This window comes from Perognathus longimembris, chromosome 3 (assembly GCF_023159225.1).
Source record: "Perognathus longimembris pacificus isolate PPM17 chromosome 3, ASM2315922v1, whole genome shotgun sequence".
In the NCBI taxonomy this organism is placed as follows: Eukaryota; Metazoa; Chordata; class Mammalia; order Rodentia; family Heteromyidae; genus Perognathus; species Perognathus longimembris.
This window is the reverse complement of record NC_063163.1, coordinates 66127111-66149330: the sequence shown is the minus strand read 5'-3', so window position 1 is coordinate 66149330 and position 22220 is coordinate 66127111. Positions and strand designations below refer to the sequence as shown.

Here is a 22220-nt window from a genome sequence, read left to right as displayed (position 1 = left end):
CCCCCCCCCCCACTTGCATGATCCCAATTCCTAGACCCTCTGGGCGTTTTCCTACTGTGGCGGAAGGCGGCCTCCTGGGGACTCAGGTGTCCTCCTGCAGGCCGCGGGGGCCGTGGTCAGGCGAGGTGCCGAGGGCTGGAGCTGGCGGCCGAGCTGCCATCTGGACTGTGTGGGAGGCTCAGGCTTCCAGGGGAGCTGGGAGTGGGAAGAGAGGGAGGCCTCGTCTTCACACATGAGCTGTGTGTGGCCACAGGCGTCTAGAATCCCGGCTACTCCAGCGGTGTCAACAGGAGCCTCCTAGTCCCGGCTGGCTCTGGGCCCTAATCGCAGGCCCCACCATCACCACCACCGCCAAGAGCTGAAGCCAAATGGGCTGAGGGCGCAGCTGAAATCAGAGCTTCAGTGCCGTTCTGTCAGCCGGAGCGGCCTGCCGCCTGCGGGCCCAGCCAGGGGGCCCTGGGGTGGCTCCTCAGGGACACACTGCAGCCACGGTTCCCTCACCCCAAGCTGGGTTGACTCGGGGGGGGGGGGGGTCAGGCGTCCTCGGCACCCTCAGAACCTCATTTCCTTGCTCCGTCCCAGCTTGGAATGGCCGTCCTTGGTTCTTTCGTCCCCCCAACCAATCCAGCTGGCCTTTCCCACCAGCCGTCCTCACAGGCTCCCCGTCTCAGAATCGACCCCGGGGCCCAGGACTTGCCACCAGCTTCTGTGTGTGTGTGTGTGTGTGTGTGTGTGTGTGTGTGTGTGTTTGTGTGCATGTGCTCAGGAGAGGGAGGCGCTGGCTGGAGGTGAAATGGATGAGAGGCTACACCTTGGGGTCAGAGGGTCCTGAGTTCAAATCTCAGGGAGCCTATGTCTCTCTCTCTCTCTCTCTCTCTCTCTCTCTCTCTCTCTCTCTCTCTCTCTCTCTCTCTCCTTCTGTTGGTCATGGAGCTTGAACGTGGTGCCTGGGCGCTAAACCACTTGAGCCATAGCCACTTCTGGCTTTTTGCTCATTAACCAGCGATAAGAGTCTCACAGACTTTCCTGCCTGGGCTGCCTTTGAACCCTGGTCCTCAGATCTCAGCCTCTTGAGTAGCTGGGATGACAGGCATGAGCCTCCAGTGCTCAGCTAAGGCACCTCCCCCTTTCCTGTATATGTGGGGGAGGGGAGGAGGAGGGGAACCCCACTTCTGAAGGTTGATGCGATGACCAAGTTTGATGTTGCTGACTGGCCATGGTGGTGAGGTTGTTTTCATGAGGAAGGCTGGACCCTCAAATTCAGGACATGCTTCATCGTGGGGGAGGGGGTGCAGAACATGGGGGCTCATTTGCTGGGTGTAGTGAAGAAAGGGATGAGAGATGGGAGAGGAGAGGAGGAGGAGGAAGAGGAGGAGGAGGAGGAGGAGGAGGAGGAGGAGGAGGAGGAGGAGGAGGAGGAGGAGGAGGAGGAGGAGGAGAGAAAGGGAAAGGGCAGAAAAGGGAGAGAAAAGCGCACCTCACCAGGCTGGAGGGGAAAGTCGGGGGTTTGCCAGGCTGGCGTCTGCACGGGCAGTTGTGCAACCCCGGCCCCGCCTCTGCTTCCCCCAGAAGAAAAGCTTTGTACACTAGGCTCCCCGGTTCCCCTCTTGAGTCGCAGCTGCGATGTGGGGCCTTGGGATGCTCCTCTTCTGGGGTGAGTGTGATTGGAGGGGACACACAGGGTGCGAGGGCCGGGGTGCAGACAGGAGGGAGGCAGGGAGGCTCAGAGCCAGAGGCTCCAGGTCTGGAAGGGTCTCTGCACACGGGGGGCTCTGTGTCGGGGGGTCTTCTTGGGGATCGTGTGTCTGAACCTGGGTCTGGCGCCCACAAGGACCCAGCCAGGAGCAAACCCAGGCCCGGAGCCCTCAGGTCAGGCCTGCACCCCTGGGTGGGGCGGACAAAAAGGAAGCCATGGGGACCTGTGGCAGAGCCCGGCACCCAGCACCCTTCCTGGCTCTGTGGACACAAAGGCCACTCAGTGCCCCACACAGGTGCTGCCAGGGGGCCCGAGCCATTGGCAGAACAGAGGGGGGCCCGGGATCCCACATCCCGAAGCCCTGGGGGTCGGATGCAGAGCCGGGTGCTAGCGAGGGAGAAGAATTTGAAGTGTTCAAAAGTGCCAGGCAGGAAGTTACCAGGACCTCCTCGGGGCTGTGGAGCAGCTCAGGAGGCAGAACTCAGGCCTAGCGAGTGGGAGTGCCTGAATCACCCCGTGCCACCCACTGGGATCACAGGTATATGCCATCGTATCCGGCTTGCTGGTTGTGATGGAGGCTTACTAACTTTTTGCCCAGGCTAGCCTTGAACCAGACTTTTTCCTGATGACCAACCATATCTCAGAGTAGCTGGGGTTTACACACCACACTTGGGCCTTTATCTGCTTTTTGTTGTTGTTGTTGTTACTTTACTGACTCCCATACAGGTGATGGTTTTGAATTTCTTTTTGTGCATCTCAAAGATGTCTTTCTCACGGGGAGGTTCATCGATGAGAGAATTATTGAGCTCCTTTAGTCCACAATCATTCCTGCTGCCTCAAGTTTCCTGCTAGCACGGTAGCTTTTAGCTTTGAGTCACGGTGGGGGGTGTAACAGAGTCCTCATCAGGTTCTTCCCTTTTGGCCTCCTGCATGTAAAGAGCCCTGGCGCTCCCTCCCAGCTACAGCCATTAGCTCCTTCATGGATAGCGGGTGCCAGCAGTGTGGGCCAGTGCCTTGGTAGGCATTTAGAAAGGTGTACTTTTCCTGGAGACGGAGCCCCAGAAGGGTTCTAAGCTACCTGCACATATAAGTGAGGGGTGGGCCACATGCACAGAAGAATTTCTGAATCAGACAACAGGTGTTCTGAAAAAGTCAAAGGCAGGCGCTGATGGCTCACACCTGTCACCCGAGCTACTCTGGAGGCTGAGATCTGGGGATCGTGGTTTGCAGTCAGCCTGGGCAGGAAAGTCTGTGAGACTCGTATCTCCAATTAAAATACCAAAAATCTGGAAGTGGAGCTGTGACTCAAGTGGTAGGGCACCAGTCTTGAGCAAAAAAACTAAGAGACGGTGCCTAGGCTCTGAGTTCAAACCCCAATACTCACACACACACACACACACACACACACACACACACACACACACACAGAGGAAGATGAAAGAAAAATGAAGTTTCAAAATGCCATAAAAGGAACCAAAATTTGCGTCGTGCAAGCATCAGACAGATTCACAATCAGAAAAAGGGATAGAAAACACATCAAATGAAAAACGTCCCTTGGGAGAGATAGGGACTCAAACATCCAGGAAACTCTCAGAACCCTTCATGCATAGACTCAGCCTAAATAAAAGGCTCTCTCCTGGGCAAGTTGTGGTCAATCCATCACAAGCTTGTAAAAAAGAGATTTCTCTTAGAGCTGGACACCGGTGGCTCACACCTGTCATCCTAGCTACTCAGGAGGCTGAGATCTGAGGATTGCAGTTCAAAGCCAGCCTGGGCAGGAAAGTTCCTGAAACTCTTATCTCCAGAAAACCGGAAGTGGCGCTGTGGCTTAAGTGGAAAAGCACTAGCCTTCAGCTGATGAGCTCAGTGATAGCGGCCAGACCCAGAGCTCAAGACCCATGAGAGAGAGAGACAGAGAGAGATATTGAGGATTCTGGTAGCAAAAGAGCCTCAGGTCTCACAGGGGACGCCCGCGAGGCGGCCAGCAGGTTTCCCAGCATTAGCCTCGAGGGTCGGGAGAGCAGGCCCTGATGATGCACACCCAGTGTTGAGAAGCAAAATCTGGCTGGCTCAGGTCAAGGAACTCAGCAAATTGCCCTGCAGAAGTGAAGGAGAAATAAGCATTTTTTTTTCCTCTGATAAGCAGAAAATGGAGGAGGTCGATCACGGCTAGGCCAAGCGAAGGCAGAGCTACAGTTAGAAGTGAAAGGACAATTATACAGTCCTGAAAACTCACTTGTCGACCTCAGAGGTAACTTCAGAACCAGTCGGGATAATTCACTTTTTTTTTTTTTCTGTGCTGATCCTAGAGCTTGAACTCAGGACCTGGGCACTGTCCCTGAGCTTCTTTTGCTCAAGGATAGCACTCTACCATTTGAGCCAGAGCTCTACATCTGGTTTTTTTAGGTGACTAATTGGAGAATCTCATGGACTTTGCTGCCAGGGCTGGCCTTGAACTGCAGCCCTGTGGATCTCAGCCTCCTGGGTAGATCAGATTATGCGTGTGAGTTACCAGCCGACTAATTTAAACTCCGAATCCTTCAATGATGCCTGACAGCAGCCTGTCCTGTCCTTCTGTATGTTTAACAATGACAGTGAGGCCAGGTGCTGGTGGCTCATGCCTGTCATCCCACCTACTCCGGAGGCTAAGATCTGGGGGTCACAGTTCGAAGCCAGCCTGGGCAGGGAAGTCTGTGAGACTCTTATGTCCAATGAACCAGCATAAGGCCAGAAGTGGCACCATGGCTCAAGTAGTAGAGTGCCTTGAGCAAGAGTAGCTCAGGGACAGTGCCCAGGCCCTGAGTTCAAGCTCCACACCAGCGCACATGGGCACACACACACACACACACACACACACACACACGTAGAGCCTTAGACCATGTTTCCCTTCCTCTCTCTGCAGGGTGCAGCAGTGCACATGTTGGGCAGTGACCACACTGCCTGCATCAGGACATGGGGCGCAGGGTAAGCCAGCTGAGGGCAGCCCGAGGTGCCTGGCTGTCCTGGAGAGCCCACAGGAGGTCCAGCCACAGATGCAAGCTTCCTGAGGGGGGATGGGGGTGGGAGGGGGGTGAATAGTACTTCCTCTGGTTCCTGCTATTAGGCTCTTTCATTTGTGTCCTCACATTGCTGTGTCCCTCCCTCCTCTGCCCACAGCTCTCCACGGCTCCCACCTCCCCCAGGGTCAAAGCCCAAGTCCTCCCTGCAGCCCCCAGAGCCCATCACCACTGCCCTGTCCCCTCCCAACCCCACCCCTCCTTCCGCTCTGCCCCTTCGTCTCACACAGGCTTCTCCAGCCAAGCAGGCTCCTTGCTGTTTCCCCCGTCCTACCCCAGGGCCTTTGCACTGGTGACACCCCAGGATCCGAACGTTACACATACACACAAGACTTCCCTCCCTCACCTTCTTTTACTTCCTGCTTATTTAATCCCTTCTCAGAGACTCTACTATTGTTGGCATGGTCACCTACTCCTGTGCCTTTACACTCTGTGTGGGGAGTGTGTGTGTGTGTGTGGGGGGGATTATGCATGTCTTGTCCCACAGTCAAATCCATAGTGTGTAAGAAGTATCTGGAGCATCACCAATCATTCAGATGTGTCAGGTTTCTATGGCAACGATGATTCCCCCCTCCCCCTCACTTAATTATAAAGAAAGTCCAGCCAGGTACTCACACCTGTTATCCTAGTTACTCAGGAGGCTGAGGTCTGAGGATCACAGTTCAAAGCCAGCCTGGGCAGGAAAGTCTGTGAGACTCTTATCTCCAATGAACCACCAGAAAAGCGGAAGTGGGGGATGTGGTGGGGCAATACCCTTGAAAAAAAGAGCTCGGAGGCAGCGCGCAGGCCCTGAGTTCAAGCACCCAAGATGGAGGAGGAAGAGGAAGGGGAGGGAGAGGAAGAGGAAATGAGTTCATAAGATGATACAGAATCGTATAAGTCCCCAAAGTCAAGCAAAGCTTGTAAGATGGAGACCCTGGATAACGTTTGCTCTCAAATCCGAGCCCCAAGAGCTGAGAGCCGGGAGAGCTGGCGGTGTGCTTCGGGTGCCAAGACTGGCAGTGGTGAAAGCCAGAAGAAGCTGACGCTCCATTTCTACTCAGACTTCAACGAGTAGGACAGGGACCCTGACGCCGCAGCCGTGTCTCCTTGCTGGGTTTACTTGTTTTCAATGTCCAGCTCACGTAAAACTGCCCTGCAGAGGCACCCAGAGTAACATCTGACCAAACACCTCAGCACCCCAGAGCCGGGGGAATGTCACACACACAGTTTCCCACCACAATACGAAGGACACATTCGTATTTATTTTATTTTCCTATGGATTTCTTTTGTGCTGGTACTGGAGCTTGAACTCATGGATTCACGCTCTTATTAGCTTTTTCACCCAAATTTGGTGCTCTACCACTTGAACCACAGCTTCACTTCTGCCTTTTGGGTGGCTACTTGGAGATGAGAGTCTCACAGAGTTTCCTGCCAAGGCTGGCTTTGAACCCTGATCTTCAGATCTTGTGCCCCCGGTGAGGGAGAGGCCTGGATCTGACCCTGCAACTCTGTGACCTTATGAAGACCCTCTGTGCAAACCAGTTTGTTCCAGGACGCGGGTATGGGATTGCCATTTCTCTTCTCTCCGCCATCTCTGCCATTCCCCTGGTAGCGTCTTTCCGCCCCTCTAATCCTGCCGAATGCCTTCTCTGCCGCCTAGATGTGAACGAGTGTTTGGACACCACTGCGTGCCCGACCTATGCCACCTGCACCAACACCGTGGGCAGCTACTTCTGCACTTGCAAACGAGGCTTCCGGCCCAGTAATGGGCAGCACAGCTTCAGCAGCCCGGCAGTGAAGTGCGAGGGTGAGCTCAGCCCCTCAGCTCACCAGCATTGGATGAAGACCCGGCAATGCTGGCTGGGTGGTGGATGGAGGGACTGCCCACCCCTCCTTTTCTTCTTTTCCTTCATGCTCATCCATCTATCTACCCACCAATATATCCACCCACTCACCATTCATCCACCCAACAGTTCATTCCATTCACACATCATAATCCACCCCTCCCTCCTTCCTTTCCTCCCTCCCTCCCCCCCTCCCTCCCTCCCTCCCTCCCTCCCTCCATGTATCCACCTACCCATCCATCCATCCATCCATCCACCTATTCTCCCAGTCATCTAAAAATCCACCATATATGCATCTATCCTGCATCCATACAATTCATTACCTCTACCCATCCATCCACTCACTCACCATCCATCCAGCCATTTACCCATTCATCCTCCATTCATCTATTCACCCATGCATCATCCATCTGTTCATCCACCCATCAATCATCCACCCAATCATCCATTATCCACCCACCCACCCACCCATCATCTACCCACCTACCCCTCCATCTGCCCATTAACTCACTACACCTCACCATCTATCCATCCATCATCCATTTATCCATCCACCTACCCACCCACCCACCCACCATCCATCCATCATCCATCTACCCACCCACCCATCCATCTGTCCATCTGTCCATCCACCCACCATCCACCCATTCACCCATCTATCCATACACCCACCCATCCACCCATTCACCCACCATCGATCCATCCATCATCCAACCATCCATCCACCCACCATCCATCCACCCACCCACCCATCATCTACCCACCCACCCACCTATCCATCTGCCCATCAACTCACTACCCCTCACCATCTATTCATCCATCATCCATTTATCCACCCACCCACCCATTCACCATCCATCCATCCATCCACCCATCCATCCACCCACCACCCATCCAGCCATCCATCATCCATCCACCCACTCACCCACCCACACATCATCTACCCACCTACCCCTCCATCTGCCCATCAACTCACTACCCCCACCATCTATCCATCTATCATCCATTTATCCATCAATCCATCATCCATTTATCCATCCACCTACCCACCTACCCACCATCCATCCATCCATCATCCATCCACCCACTCACCCACCCATCCATCCGTCCATCCATCCACCCACTATCAACCCATCCACCCATCTATCCACCCACCCATCCATCTACCCACCCATCTACCCACCCATCCATCCATCTAACCATCTATCCATCATCTACCTTAGATGTACCCATCTATATACAATCCTTTCTTCACTCCACTTTCTTTTCCTAATTCCTAGTCACTGAGAGTTCGCCAGTGGCTGGGTCTGGAATGGCATCTTCATTTCCTAGCTTTGCTTCTACCATGGTTGCAAACATGCTGGCATTCAAGGGGAGGCACACACATGCTACTGCTTACCTGAGGGACACAAAATCACACTGAGCAGGGAGTGCATGGCTGGGGGGATCTAATCTGCTACCAGGACTTGTCTGTGTGTGTGTGTGTGTGTGTGTGTGTGTGCATGTGTGTGTACATGCATGTGTAAGTCTTGGAGCTTGAACTCAGGGCCTGGGCATTGTCCCTGAGATTTTTCACTCAAGGCTGGTGCTGTACACCTTGAACCACACCTCACCTCTGACTTTTTTGGTAGTGCATGGGGCCTCATGGACTTTCCTGCCTGGGCTGGCTTCCAGCCAGGACTCTCAGATCCTAGTCTCCTGAGTGGCTGGGATGACAGGTGTGAGCCACCCTCTTGCCCCCACTGCTCTGTCTATGCAGACATCGACGAGTGTGTGGAAGGCCTAGATCGCTGTGTCCCTCACTCCATGTGCACCAACCTCCTGGGGAGATACAACTGCAGCTGTCTTCCCGGCTTCTCGTCTCCCACTGGGGTGAAATGGACGCTGGGGAATCCCGGCGCCTTCACCTGTGCAGGTAATGCTTCAGGGCTCTCCAACATGGATCCTGGAGGACAGGTAGCCCTGGAGCGATGTGTGTATCTGCAGACTCCCATGCATGCTCTGCATGTTCACCCTTCTCTCCCTGCAGACATCGATGAGTGCCTGGCCAGCAGCGTCTGCCCTGAGCATGCGCGCTGCGTCAACACCATGGGCCACTATAGGTGCATCTGCCAGGCTGGGTTCATTGCCAGTGGCTCTGCTTGCGAAGGTACAGCAGTGTGCTTGTCACTTGTTTTCTTTTCTTTTTTCTTTTTTTTTTTTTTTGGCCAGTCCTGGGCCTTGGACTCAGGGCCTGAGCACTGTCCCTGGCTTCTTCCCGCTCAAGGCTAGCACTCTGCCACTTGAGCCACAGCGCCGCTTCTGGCCGTTTTCTGTATATGTGGTGCTGGGGAATCGAACCTAGGGCCTCGTGTATCCGAGGCAGGCACTCTTGCCACTAGGCTATATCCCCAGCCCCTTGTCACTTGTTTCTGATGAGTTCGGGTGGCTCCAGGCATGGGGCCTTACACACACACACACACACACACACACACACACACGTGCGAGGGATGTGACCTGCCATCCACCTACGTACTCCAACTTGCCTGTACTAGTCACTTCCTCAATGCAGCTCAGCTCAGTCACCACCCAACTGAGCAAGGAACCAGGAGCTGATTGGAGCTCAGAGAGGGGAAGTGACTTTTCCCAGGGTGCACAGTGGGAAGGGGTGAGAGTGGGGCTTGAACTCAGAGGCTACCTTGAGGCAGCAGTGGGTCAGGCTGTCCTTGAGAGTCATGGGGACTTATCTCCAGTGAAGAGACAGTTTTGATTGTCACACAGGTGGTGGGCGAGGGAGCTGTGTTCTGGTGGCATCTAGTGGTAGAGGCCAGAGACATTGGTGAATATTCTGCAACACACAGGAAAGACTCTAACCCTCCCTCTCTCCCTCCCTCCCTTCCTCCCTCCTCCCCCTCCCCCTCATCCCTCTCCTCCTACTCCTCCTCTTCTTCCTTCTCTTCCCTCCTGGTGTTGGAGCCAGGCAGAGCCCATGCCAGGCTGGCACTTCCTTACCAAGCAGCATCTTCCTTCTTTAGAAGGCTCAAGGCAGAGACAGAAGGCCACATGAGTGACAGCTGGCCCCTTGAGATGCCAGGACTGGGGGACCAGGCTCCCTGTACTAGGACACGGCCCATGGCATGGGGCACCAGAGTTTGAAGACTTGGAGCCATTTTTTCTGGTCCTGGGCTTGAACTCAGGGCCTGGGGGATGTCCCTGAACTTCTTTGCTCAAGGCTAACTCTCTACCACTGGAGCCACAGAGCCACTTCCAGTTTGGGGTTGTTAATTGGAGTCTCATGGACTATTCTGCCTAGGCTGGCTTCGAAGTGTGATTCTCAGATCTTAGCCTCCTGAGTAGCAGGGATGACAGGTGTAAGCCACCAGCACATGACCATTGTAGTTTATTATTTGTTTCCTGGAGCCATATTTTGCAAACTGATCATCTTTGGGCTTCCATATGTGGGGCCAGAATATACCTCATGGAGCTGGCAAACGGCAGGGGGCTGAGAAGTGTCCCCCAACATGCCCAGGAGGAAGGGAGGTGTGGGTACACCCTGAGCCTGGGTGTGTGTCTGCCCCTCCATAGATGTGGACGAGTGTGCGGATCTCGGAACCTGCCCCCCGCTCACCACCTGCTACAACACCCCCGGGAGCTACAAGTGTGTGTGCTCCCCGGGGCAGAGGCCTGGCAGTGGGCAGCTGAGCCCCCAGGGCTCGGGAGATGAGTGTGAAGGTAGGGAGCAGCCCCACCACCAGGTGCTCAGGGATGGAGGCTCTGCAGTCTAAACTGACTGGCCTCTAGCCAGCATGCCGCTGACACCCCGGCTCTCCTCACCGCAGCTTCTCTACAGGGCGCGGGTTTTCCCCTGGCATGGGCTGCTGGTTTCCGAAAAAGTAAAGTCTCAAGAGAGAAAAATAAGCACCTGCCAGCCCTGCTGTCATTAAGACTTAGAAGTGCGCCCCACTGGTCACGCTTAGGGACCATTCCTTACCCTGCACTTGGGAACCATTGCCTGATGGGTTTTGGGTTTACCACATCGGAGCACTTCATGGCAATGGCAAGCAATGGATCCATAACTGTCTAGGCTTGCACCAGGGCCACAGGACCTCCGAATATCCCCACCCACACCCTTGCCAGCCCCACCATGAGCTACAGAGGAGTCTGCTCACAAACAGGTTCCCCTCCCACTGCCCTACAGACATAGATGAGTGTGCAGATGGGTGCCCCACAAATGCAACCTGCACCCACACCCCCAGGGGTCACTTCTGCACCTGCTACGCTGGCTTCACACCAAGCAGTGGACAACAGAACTTCACAGACCGAGAGGTGCAATGCATGGGTGAGCGGAGGTTGGCTACATAGGCCAGGGGCTAGGGGGAGAGGTTTCTCATCATCTCTCTGACTTTCTGGGTGTATCTCAATTCTTTGCAGATATTGATGAATGCACCCAAGACCCAGCATTATGTGGCCCAAATTCTGTCTGTACCAATGCCTTGGGATCTTTTCATTGTGGCTGCCTCGTGGGCTTCCGGGCCAACCCAGGAGGCTCCCAGGCGCATGGCAACTTCAGCTGCAAAAGTAATGTTCTCTGCAAGGGGATCGTGTGGCTTAAAACTTCTCAGTCTACCCCATGCCTGGGTTCTCCGGCCCTTCCCTCTCCCTTCCCTTCCCTTCTCTTCTGTTCTTTTCCCTTTCCTTTCCTCCCTTCCTTTATCACCTTCTCTTCCTTCTCTCTCCCCTCTCCCCTCCCTCCCTCCCTCCCTCCCTCCATCCATTCCTTCCTTCCTTCCTTCTCTTCCTCCCTCCTTTCCTTTCTCCTTCAACCCTCTACTCATTCAATAGTCTATATATCAAATAGTAAGTAACTTAACAGTCCCTGCCCAGGCATCTGTCCCCCAATCCTGAGTATAACAAGCCTTGTATGAAAGAAGCCACAGCCTGCTCACGAAAAACAACCACAATGGAAGCAACTCAGCAACTCTGAAGTGAAGAATGCGCTGAGAAATGTGCTTCAAGAAACTCTGGGTCTGGGAGCTGTCCCTGAGCTTTTTTTTTTTCCTCAAGGCTGGCATTCTGCTACTTTGAGCCACCTCCATCTTTCTGACAGTTAATTGGAGATAAGAGTCTCATGGACTTTCCTGCCCAGGATGGCTTTGAACTACAATCCTCAGATCTCAGCCTCCTGAGTAGCTAGGATGACAGGCGTGCGCCACCAGTGCCTGGCATGAGTACATTTCTTTTTGGACAATGTCACCCTTTCCCTCTCTCTCTCCCAGGTTTGCCCTCCTGCGCTGTGCAGTGGCTGCACTGCAGGCTCTAAGCAGCAGGTGATGAACTACATTCTACCTTGTCTCTTTCTTTTGTTAACCCTATTAGGGCTTGAACTCAGGGCCTTACACACTTGCTTGGCTTTTTCACTCAAGGCTGGTGCTCTACCACTTGAGCCATAGCTCCACCTCTGCCTTTTTTTTTTTTGGTAGTTCATTGGAGCTATGAGTCTTTGTCTGCCCATGGCTTTGAACCATGATCTTCAGATCTCAGCCTCCTGAGTAGCTAGGATGGCAGGCGTGAGCCCCCGGTGCTCAGCCCGGCTTACCTCGTAATCCTGTCTGGCTGTGACTCTGGGGACTGGAGTGACTGCTCTTCCTTCTCCTTAGGGGTTCCCTTTAAGTGTAGGGAGGACATGATTCCTGACAACGAGCAGGTCCAGCGGTGCCAAGCCAGGTCAGGTGTGAAGCCCCAGCATGTAAGTATTTGGAGGGTTCTTCATTCTTGAGATTTTCCGTGAACCCACTTTTTTTTTTCTTTGTCAGTCGTGGGGCTTGAACTCAGGGCCTGGGTGCTGTCCCTGAGCTTTTTCACTCAAGACTACAGCTCTACCATTTTGAGCTACAGCATCACTTGGGGCGCTGCTCTCTTTAGTCTTCATAAAGTGAACAGTGATAACAAAGACCAAAAATAATGATGGCCTCAACCAGAGCCCATTCCTTCTCCTCATCCGTGCAAGTCTCACTTTGTGGTCCAAGATGGTTGGCTACAGTTCTGGACATCACAACTGCATCCCAGAGAGTGGGCAGAGAAGGGGAAGTGAAGGACATGATCTTCCTTCTCAAGAATATGCTCCAAGCTGGGCTCCAATAGCTCACATTTATCATCTGAGCTATGCCGGAGGCTGAGATCTGGAGGACCGAGGCTCAGAGCCTGCCCAGGCAGAAAAGTCTGATTGAGGCTTCTTGCCACAGCTGGGATGACGGGCGTGCCCCACCACACCCGGCTTCTTCTGTCAAGATGGAGTTTTCAGAACTTTTCCTAGGCTGGTCTCAAACCACGATTCTCCTAAACTCCACCTCCAGATTAGCAGGGATGAGGGATAGGAGCCACTGCGCCCAGCTGAGATTTTATTCTCTTATTTAATATTTGTTAACCAACCTGCCTCCGTCTCTGCCCTCCCGTACTTCCCAACTTCTAGTGAAAAATACTGATCTAGGTCCACAGTGTTCAAACAATTGGGGCGTGGCTCAGGTGGTAGGGGCGTGGCTCAGGTGGTATGGGTGTGGCTTCGTCTGGGGGCTGGGGACGTGACATAAGCAGTTGGGGGCGTGTCTCCGGTGGTAGGGGCGTGGCTATGGGGTATAGCTCAAGCGGTAGGGGGTGTGGCTCCAGCACTAGGGGCGTGGCTCATGCGATGTAGGCGTGGGTCCGTGGTAAGGGGTGAGGCCTGTAGTTAGCTGTGGCTCAAATGGCAGAACCCTGCCTAGCAAGTGCAATGAATGAGCTTAAATCACCTTACAACCAAAAACTACAGAGAGAGAGAGAGAGGAGAGAGAGAGAGAGAGAGAGAGAGAGAGAGAGAGAGAGAGAGAGAGAGAGAGGGAGAAAGGGAGAGAGGGAGAGAGGGAGAGAGGGAGAGAGGGAGAGAGAGAGAGAGAGAGAGAGAGAGAGAGAGAGAGAGAGAGAGAGAGAGAGAGAGAGAGAGAGACTTAACCCCAAGCCCCAGTTGATCTGCTGAGTATTTATTCCCTGAGACTTTAGAGCTTGAGGAACTCAGACCAGGGCAGGCTGGCTCCCTGTGTGAGTTTGTTATGCACCTGGGGGACAGATGAGCACACTTCACGGGTGATCTTCCTTCTGGGGATCAGGTCTCCTTCTGTGCACTCATGAACGCCACCTTCAGCATCCTGGATGATGCCTGTGAGAAGAAGACCAGCACGGTGTCTCTAAAGGTAACCACAGAGCCTCTGGCATCCTGCATTCATGCTGGAGATGTCTTAGTGCTGTTCTGGGGGGAAGAGAGAGCTTTCTTTATATAATGACTGGCTTGTGGGTTTATATAATGACTAGCTTGTGGGTTTGCATTTAACTCACTGCGGCTGACAGATTTATGAAAATGCAGCTACAAGCTGGGTGCGGTGGCTTACACCGGCAGCCCCAGCTACTTGGGGGCTGTGGTAAGGAGGATCTTGGTTTGAGGTCGGCCTGGGCAGAAAAGTTCCTGAGACTCCTTTTTTTTATAACCTTTTTTTTTTTTTTTTTGGCCAGTCGTGGGCCTTGGACTCAGGGCCTGAGCACTGTCCCTGGCTTCTTCCCGCTCAAGGCTAGCACTCTGCCACTTGAGCCACAGCGCCGCTTCTGGCCGTTTTCTGTATATGTGGTGCTGGGGGAATCGAACCTAGGGCCTCGTGTATCCGAGGCAGGCACTCTTGCCACTAGGCTATATCCCCAGCCCCCTGAGACTCCTTTTTGATGCATAGTTGGCCTTGCTGGTGCATGCCTGCCATCCTGGCCTCGTGGGAGATGTAAATAAGCCCGTCACTCACCAGGCAGGAAGTGAGGCACTATCTCAAAAATACCCAGCATGCCAGGCGCACACCTGTCATCCCAGCTCCTCGGGAGGCTGAGATCTGAGGATTGATGTGCAGAGCTAGCCCAGGTGGAAAAGTGCATAAGGCTCTTATCTCCAGTTATGCAGCAAAAAGTCCTCTTCCCTGTGCTTTTGAGGGTTGCTATGAGAGGGCTCCATCACCGAGCCACGCCCGAGCCCCAACTGACCCTTCTGCCCCCGGGCACCCCTAACCTGTGCCCTGCGCGTGTGGTTGTGTAACTGTCCTATCACTGGAAGCCGAGTGTGGTAGTGCACACCCACAGCCCCAGAACACAGGGTGTTGAGGCTGCTACGGAGACAGGCCTTGTTGTTGTTTGTGCTTTTGATGGTGGCTGTTCTGACTGGGGTGAGATGGGATGCCACCCCCCCATCCGTATTTGCTGGCAATGTGTAGTTCCTTGGGGGAATTGTCCATCCAATTCACTTGCTCATTTATGTGTTGGATTATGTTCTGGGGTTTAATTTTTTGAGCTCTTTACTAATATTGATGAATAATTATTTAGTCAATTAATAGTCATTTTTATCATGATTACATTAATTGGTTAAAACAATTAATATGATTAACAGTCAATATGATGATTGTACTCACTAGAAACCATGTTGAAATGAACTATCCAACTTGGGGGTGGGATGGGAGGGAAAGACTGGGAGAGAGCAAGAGAACGGATGACATTGTCCGCAAAGAAATGTACTCTTCACCTGGCTTACATAACGTTCACCATTCTCTATATCACCTTTTTAATAACAATAAAAATATTAACATAAATATTTTTAAAAAGAATGGACAATGAACTGCTTGATGTGGGTATGATTCATAATAAGTAATAATTAATCAGCCAGTTTGTATGACATAATTAATAAAATAGTTGACATGATTCGTCGATATAATGCAGTTAATTAGTACAAGAGGATATAATGACTGATATAAATATGATTAGGAAGCACTAATGTTAATTCGGGTTGAATATGCTTCATTGACAATTAGTATTTGTTGTGATGAATATTGATCCTCTATCTAATGGGTAGTGAGGAAGGCTTCTCTCCCAGTCCCCGGCTGTCTCTGTGGTCTGGCCACTAGGGACTCCATGTCTCGTGTCTGTCCCCACTTCCCTTCCTGGGCGGTGGTGGTTCTGCTGTGAACGGCATCGCTGGGCCACCCTGCTTTTTCTTGCAGAGTCAGGTTGAGAGCTTCGGTCAGGTGCTCCAGCAAAAGCCTCACATGGACCAACCTCAGCCAGCCGGAGGGTGTCGGCCCTGGCCAGCGTGCTCCTGGCCAGCGTGGAGAGCAGCGCCTTGGCTTCCTTGCTGACGCCCTCTGCCAATGCCAGTCAGACCATCCAGACAGAGCACATGGGTAACAGCCATCGGGGCCAGCCGGGCCTGTGGGGCCCATTCTGAGGGCCGACCTTGTCCCTGGCACTGCGCATAGCTTCCCTCACCCAGCACCTAGCTCCACTGCTCCAAAATCCCTGGCCTGGAACCCAGGCTAGTCAAGAGGCTGAGATCTGAGGGTCACAGTTCCAAGCCAAGCTGGGCAGGAAAGTCCATGAGACTCTTGGCTCCAGTTTAGCAGTAGAAAACTGGAAGTGGAGCTGTGGCTCGATTGGTAGAGCACCAGCTCTGAGCCAAAAAGTTCAAGGTCAGTGCCCAGGCCCCTAGTTCAAGCCCCAGGACTGGCACCAAAAATAAATAAAATAAACAAATCCCACATTCACACAAAACAGGTTTCATTAATGACCTCTTTCACCTTTTATGGTGCCAGTCCTGGGGCTTGAACTCAAGGCCTAGGCTTAACTTTTTGGCTCAGAGCTGGTGCTCTACCAATCGAGCCACAGCTCCACTTCCAGTTTTCTACTGCTAAACTGGAGCCAAGAGTCTCATGGACTCTCTTCCTCAGGTTGGCTTTGAACCCTGGTCCACAGATCTCAGCCTCCTGAGTAGCTAGGATCACAGGTGTGAGCCAGGAGTACTCATGTGAACTTTCACCAGTAGTGAGCAGCACTTTCTCAGGAGTCTTGTGTATTTAGTGAGTGTACAAATCCCCTTTAAAGCCCACCCCGAGATGACATCACTTCGTCCTACCAGGCCCCCATCCCTGTTAACTTTCACCACCTGCCACTAGTGTCCTGGGATGGGGGACAAGACCTCCAAGACAGGAGAGACATCCCAGATCCAGATAGTAGCAGTCACCCCATCCTCTGCGGATGCACACCATAAGATGGGAAGGCTCCCTTCCCCAGCCTCACCTACACCTCTCCCTGCCTGGTGCCGGCGTCTCCCCCACTAGTCATTAAGGGGGGATCAGCATTCCTCTCTACATTGGAATTGGCCCTTGGCTTGTTCTTTGCTTGCCTCTGTGGCTTACGTGTAGTCTTTCTTGGGCAGAAAGCAAATGTGGGGCCCATTTTGTGGGTGACCTCACACAAAACTCGCCCTTGTCTCTTCAGCCATCGAGAGCAGAGTTATCAATGAAGAATGTAATGAGGCCAATGTGTCCATTCAGTTGAAAGCCAAAGGTGACGGGATCAAGATTGGGTGCTCTATCATTGAGGAGTCAGGGTCTGCAGGTAAGGGGCCACACCCGAGACCTTCCAGATCTTGTCTAGGTGCCCAGGTGGCTGAGAATTCATGACTGGGGGACTAGAAGAGGCCCAGACTCTCTAAGAACTTGCTATCTGCCAGGGAAATTTGGCTACTGGAATTCAATCAGACTCAAACGCATTGATCAGTATGTAATATATACTGTATTTCAAAGACTTAGTACAAAAAAAGGAGGCAAAATTGCTAGCAATTTTAAGCCAGGCATGGTGGTACACGGCTGTAATTAAAGCCCTCAGGAGGTCAAGGTTGGAGGATCCTGAGTTTAAGGCCAGCCTGGGTTATGCAGTGAGTTACCATGATACAGTTACATTACAAGAGCCTGCTTCATGAAGCCAGAAAAAAAATGTTTTTACGATAAACTATATGCTTTAAGATATATAGGTTCTGGGACTTGAACCCAGGACCTGGGCGCTGTCCCTGAGCTTTTGTTGCTCAAGGCTAGTGCTCTACCACTTGAGCCACAACTCCACTTCTGGAGATAAGAGTCTCACAGACTTTCCTGACTGGGCTGGCTTTGAACCACAATCCTCAGATCTCAGCCTCCTGAGTAGCTGAGTAAGTATGAGCCACCAGTGCCAGGCTTTTATTCCTTGGTTTTAAAAAATGGACAGAAAAAGAACTGCATACATTTACCAAGTGTAACATTATTTGGAGAAGGGAACAGTCCTGGGCTCTGAACTCAGGGTCTCACTCTGGCTAGGCTGGCACCACACTGTGGAGCCATGCCTCCAGCCACACTTTTTTCTGGTTATGTGTGGAATTGCGGTCTGGCTCCCCCCCCCCCCAAAGGCCCCCGAGTCACGACCCATTTCAGGCTTCAAAGTTGTTGCTGGGATGACAGGCATGTGCCTGTGTGCCGAAAACCCGTGCATGCACCTGTGTGAGTACCTGTGAGAGCCCGTGTGTTTGCATGTGAGTACCTGTGTGCGCGTGCATGCATGAGTCCCTGTGTGCACACATGCATGAGAACCTGTGTGTGCCTGCGTGTGCATGTGTGAATGTGTGTGTGTGCGCGCACGTGAGTACCCTGCATGTCCGTGTGTGCACATGCGTGAGTTCCTATGTGCGTGGACATGAGTCCCTGTACATGCCCGTGTGTGCACATATATGAGTAGTTGTGCGTGTGTCCAAAGTACCTGTGCATGCCTGTGTGTGCATGCGTGTCTGCTGCATGCGCCTGTATACTGTGCGTGTGTGCCTGTGCGCACGCGCGGGGTCATGTGTGCCACCTATTGAGCGCACACTGCCTGCGGCCGCTTGCCTGGGCGCATGCGTGGGGTCACGTGTGCCGCCTGCTGTAGGCACCACGGGCGTGGCCTTTGTCTCCTTCGCGCACATGGAGTCGCTTCTGGACGCCCGCTTCTTCCGAGACCCTCGGGGCGCCGGGGCCGGCGCCGGGAGACCGCTGCGGATGAGCTCCCGCGTGGTCGGGGCCATCATGACCGGGGAGAAGAAGGAGGGCTTCGCGGAGCCCGTCGTCTACACGCTGGAGAACGTGCAGGTGCGCGGAGCGGCCTCGCCGGGCCCCGGGAACCCCGGGATCCAGGGGCCCTGCCCGCCCCGCCAGGGAGACCCGAGTGAGAGGGGGACACAGAAGCCACTTGCCCCGTAGTTACTCAGACGGCCTAGCGCGCACACTGGCGCATGCGCACGCGCAGGTGCAGCTGCATGCAGGCCCGCGCATGTGCAAACACGCAGGCACGCACACACAGGCACAGGCACACAGGTATGCATGCACAGATGCGCGTGCATGCAGTCCCACACATGTGGGCGTACACACATTCACACACACAGGTACACATACAGCACTTTGCTTTTCCCCTGTTGTGAGCCTGGAACTCGGGGCCTGGGCGCTGACCCTGAGCTTTTCTGCTTCAGTCTGGCTGGCGCTCTACCACTTACAGCCACAGCACCACTTCCGATTTCCTGGTTAATTGGAGATAAGTCTCTGGGACTTTCCTACCCTGGCTGCCTTCGAACCGTGATCCTCAGCTACTCAGCCTCCTCGGTAGCTAAGATAACAGGTGTAAGCCACCAGTGCCAGGCTCCATAATTCCTTTTTTCTGAAGAAAAAAATTTACCCTTTTTCGTTTGAAACAATCATAGGTTTCATTGTAAGAATCATGCGGACACATCCTTCTCACCTGTTTCTCTCCATGGCGACCTCATGTGAAACACTGGGCCAAACATTACCATCAGGGTGTCGACGTCAGTCCAGCCAAGGGACACAACGTGACAGTCCCCACAGTAACCTCTTATCAGAAGCCAGGAGAAAGATTAGATTTGTTTGTATCTGGATATCAACTCATACAGGAGGGCCGTGTTTCTGTCCCCACGCACCTGGTCTCCTGTGATGTTAGTCAGCTGTGGTCTCTCCAGGACAGATCAGCCTCACCAGAGGGAAGATTTCCTCTAGCTCCATCACAGAGTTCCAGGCTCTGGACTTCTGGCTTGAGGAGGCAGAGCATCATGGCTTGAAGGCCCAGAGGGAGGAGAGCTGCTCACCTGGGAGCAGAGAGAGAGAGGACCCTTAAAAAGCAGCCCCTCCATGGAAGTCCACCTCCTTCCAATAGCCTTCACTTATGCACCTGTCACTGCTTCTTCAGATACATTGTCCTGTGGTGGGGGAGGGGACTGGAGGTTGAACACAAGGCCCAGGCACTGCGCCTTTTTCCACACTCAAGGTTGGCACTGTACCACTTGAGCTATAGCTCCACTTCCAACTTTTTGGTGTTAGTTGCAGGGAAGAGTGACATGGACTTACCTGCCCCGGCTGGCTTCCAACCCCAGTCCTCAGATCTCAGCCTCCTGAAGCAGCTAGGATTACAAGCATGAGCCACTGGCACCTGGCAACATATTGTTATTTTGATACACACTCAGAAAAAAAGAATTTTTTTCTGTGCACGTTTTTCATATTCATTCTTCCATTGTCAAGTGTTCTTGCTGGAGGCAGGACCACCTCTCTTACTAATGGACAGTTTCTGAAGGTATGACATTAGTGCCCAGTGAAAGCAGAGTGAGGTGGCTCACACCTGTCATCCCAGCTACTCAGGAGGCTGAGATCTGAGGATAAGGGTTCAAAGCAAGTCTGGGCAAGAAAGTCTGCAAGGCTCTTTTCTCCAGTTAGCCACAAGAAAACTGGAAGTGGTGCTATAGCTCAAAGTGGTAGAGTGATAGCCTTGAGCAGAAGAGCTCAGGGACAGCGCCTAAGCCCTGAGTTCAAGCCCCACAACCAACACACACACACACACACACACACACACACACACACACACACACACAGAGGTGCAGAGAATGATGGCGCAAGTGAGTGAATTTCTGGCAGGCCCCATCAGCACAAACCACAGTACAGTATCCCTAGAGGCTCTGGAGCATAGCACATGGCTTAGCCCCATGTGGCTCTGAGTTTGGTCCCGTGGACTCCATTGGAGAAGAGTTCTCAGGGGACTTGTTCTTTGGTACTTGCAGCCAAAGCAGAAGTCTGAGAAGCCCATCTGTGTTTCCTGGAGCACTGATGGGGAGGAGGGGAGGTGGACGCCAGCTGGCTGTGTGATTCTAGAAGCATCTGAACTGCGCACAGTCTGTAGCTGTCACCAGATGGCCAACTTGGCCATCATCATGGCTTCTGGGGTGCTCACTGTAAGTACTGCGGTCTCTTCTCTGACTCCCTTATCTGATTTAAAATCTACTGATGATTTTTTTTTGTAGCTAGTAATAAGGATTCCACTTGAAACCCAATAGTCTTGCTCAGCTTTTTTGCTCATGGTGGTGCTCTACCATTTGAACCATGTCTCCAGGCCAGCTTTGTATTGGTTAACTGGAGATAATGGTCTCTCAGAGGTAATGGCCCAGGCTGGCTTTGAACTACAATCCTCATATCTCAGCCTAAGTAGTTAGGATTACAGGTGTGAGCTGTCAAGACCCAGCTCATTTTACCTGCAGAGAGCTGCTGTCTTCCTCTTTCCTTCCTTCCCAGACTCTCATGGGAGTATCTCATTGGAGAATCTAAATTACACTCAAGAGACTCTGGGAATAGTAGTTTGTAGGTGTCCAGCCCCATCGATACAAAGGGTGGATTTTGTATGTTGCACAATTGGAGCTGGGCATTTGTAATTCATGCCTATAATCCTAGCTACTCATGAGGCTGAGATCAGAGGATGGTGATTTGAAGCCAGCTAAGACCAGGAAAGTCCATGATATCCTTCCTTCCTTCCTTCCTCCCTCCCTCCCCCCACCTCTCTCTCTCTCTCTCTCTCTCTCTCTCTCTCTCTCTCTCTCTCTCTCTCTCTCTCTCTGTCTCTCTCTGTCTCTCTCTCTGTCTGTTTCTTTCTTTCTTTCCCTTTTGTGGGGCTTGAACTCAGGGCCCGAACCTGAGTTCTTTTGTTCAAGGTTAGCACTTTACCACTTGAGCCACAGCTCTACTTCCAGTTTTCCGGTGGATAGTTGGAAATAAGAGTCTCCAAGTACTTTCCTGCCCAGGCAGGTTTGGGGCCAGCTTTCTGAGGATCTAGGATCACAGGCATGAGCCACCAGCACCTGAATTCCATGATATTCTTTTTTTTTTTTTTTGTCAGTCATGGGGCTTGAACTGTGGGCCTCAGTGCTGTTCTTGAGCTCTTCAGGTCAAGGCTAGTGCTCTACCACTTAAACCACACCGCCACTTCCTTCCATGATATTCTTATCTCCAGTTAACCACCAAAAAACTGGAGTTGGAGCTGTGGCTCAAGTGATAGAGTGCCAGCCTTGAGTGAAAAAGCCAAGTGTGAAAACACATGGCTCTGAGTTCAAGCCCCAGTACTCATACAGCGGGAGAGAGAGAGAGAGAGAGAGAGACAGAGAGAGCTGGGAATGAGGGGTGCCGATGGGTTCTGAGGAATGGAGATGGGTGGTATCTAGTTCCTTGTGAGTGTCAGCGGGAGATGAGGCCACTGTGACTCTCTCCTCCGGGAGTGATTCCCACTCCTGCCCAGGAGGAGTCAGCATCTATTCTGAGAACGACCATGGTTTGTTTTCCAACAGATGGACTTCTCCTTGCACGTCATCAGCCATGTGGGCACCGCCCTGTCCCTGGCGTGCCTGGCCCTGGCCATCGCCACTTTCCTGCTGTGCCGTGCCCTTCGCAACCGCAACACCTACCTCCACCTGCACCTCTGCGTGTGTCTCTTCTTGGCCAAGAGTCT

The 22220-nt window shown here is 52.9% G+C and overlaps 1 protein-coding gene across 1 annotated transcript in view; it reads left to right on the top strand.

Moving 5' to 3' along the window:
* The first annotated feature begins 1187 nt into the window (after positions 1–1187).
* Adgre1 (adhesion G protein-coupled receptor E1) overlaps positions 1188–22220 on the top strand; it is a 39353-nt gene continuing 18320 nt past the window's right edge. The window contains exons 1-15 of the mRNA XM_048340624.1: positions 1188–1222; positions 1535–1654; positions 4599–4660; positions 6395–6541; positions 8338–8493; positions 10143–10289; positions 10756–10893; positions 10986–11135; positions 12215–12303; positions 13697–13833; positions 15678–15793; positions 16887–17006; positions 18342–18541; positions 20509–20679; positions 22060–22220. Coding sequence (XP_048196581.1) covers positions 1188–1222; positions 1535–1654; positions 4599–4660; positions 6395–6541; positions 8338–8493; positions 10143–10289; positions 10756–10893; positions 10986–11135; positions 12215–12303; positions 13697–13833; positions 15678–15793; positions 16887–17006; positions 18342–18541; positions 20509–20679; positions 22060–22220 — 1949 coding nt within the window. The remainder of the gene's footprint in view (positions 1223–1534; positions 1655–4598; positions 4661–6394; positions 6542–8337; positions 8494–10142; positions 10290–10755; positions 10894–10985; positions 11136–12214; positions 12304–13696; positions 13834–15677; positions 15794–16886; positions 17007–18341; positions 18542–20508; positions 20680–22059) is intronic.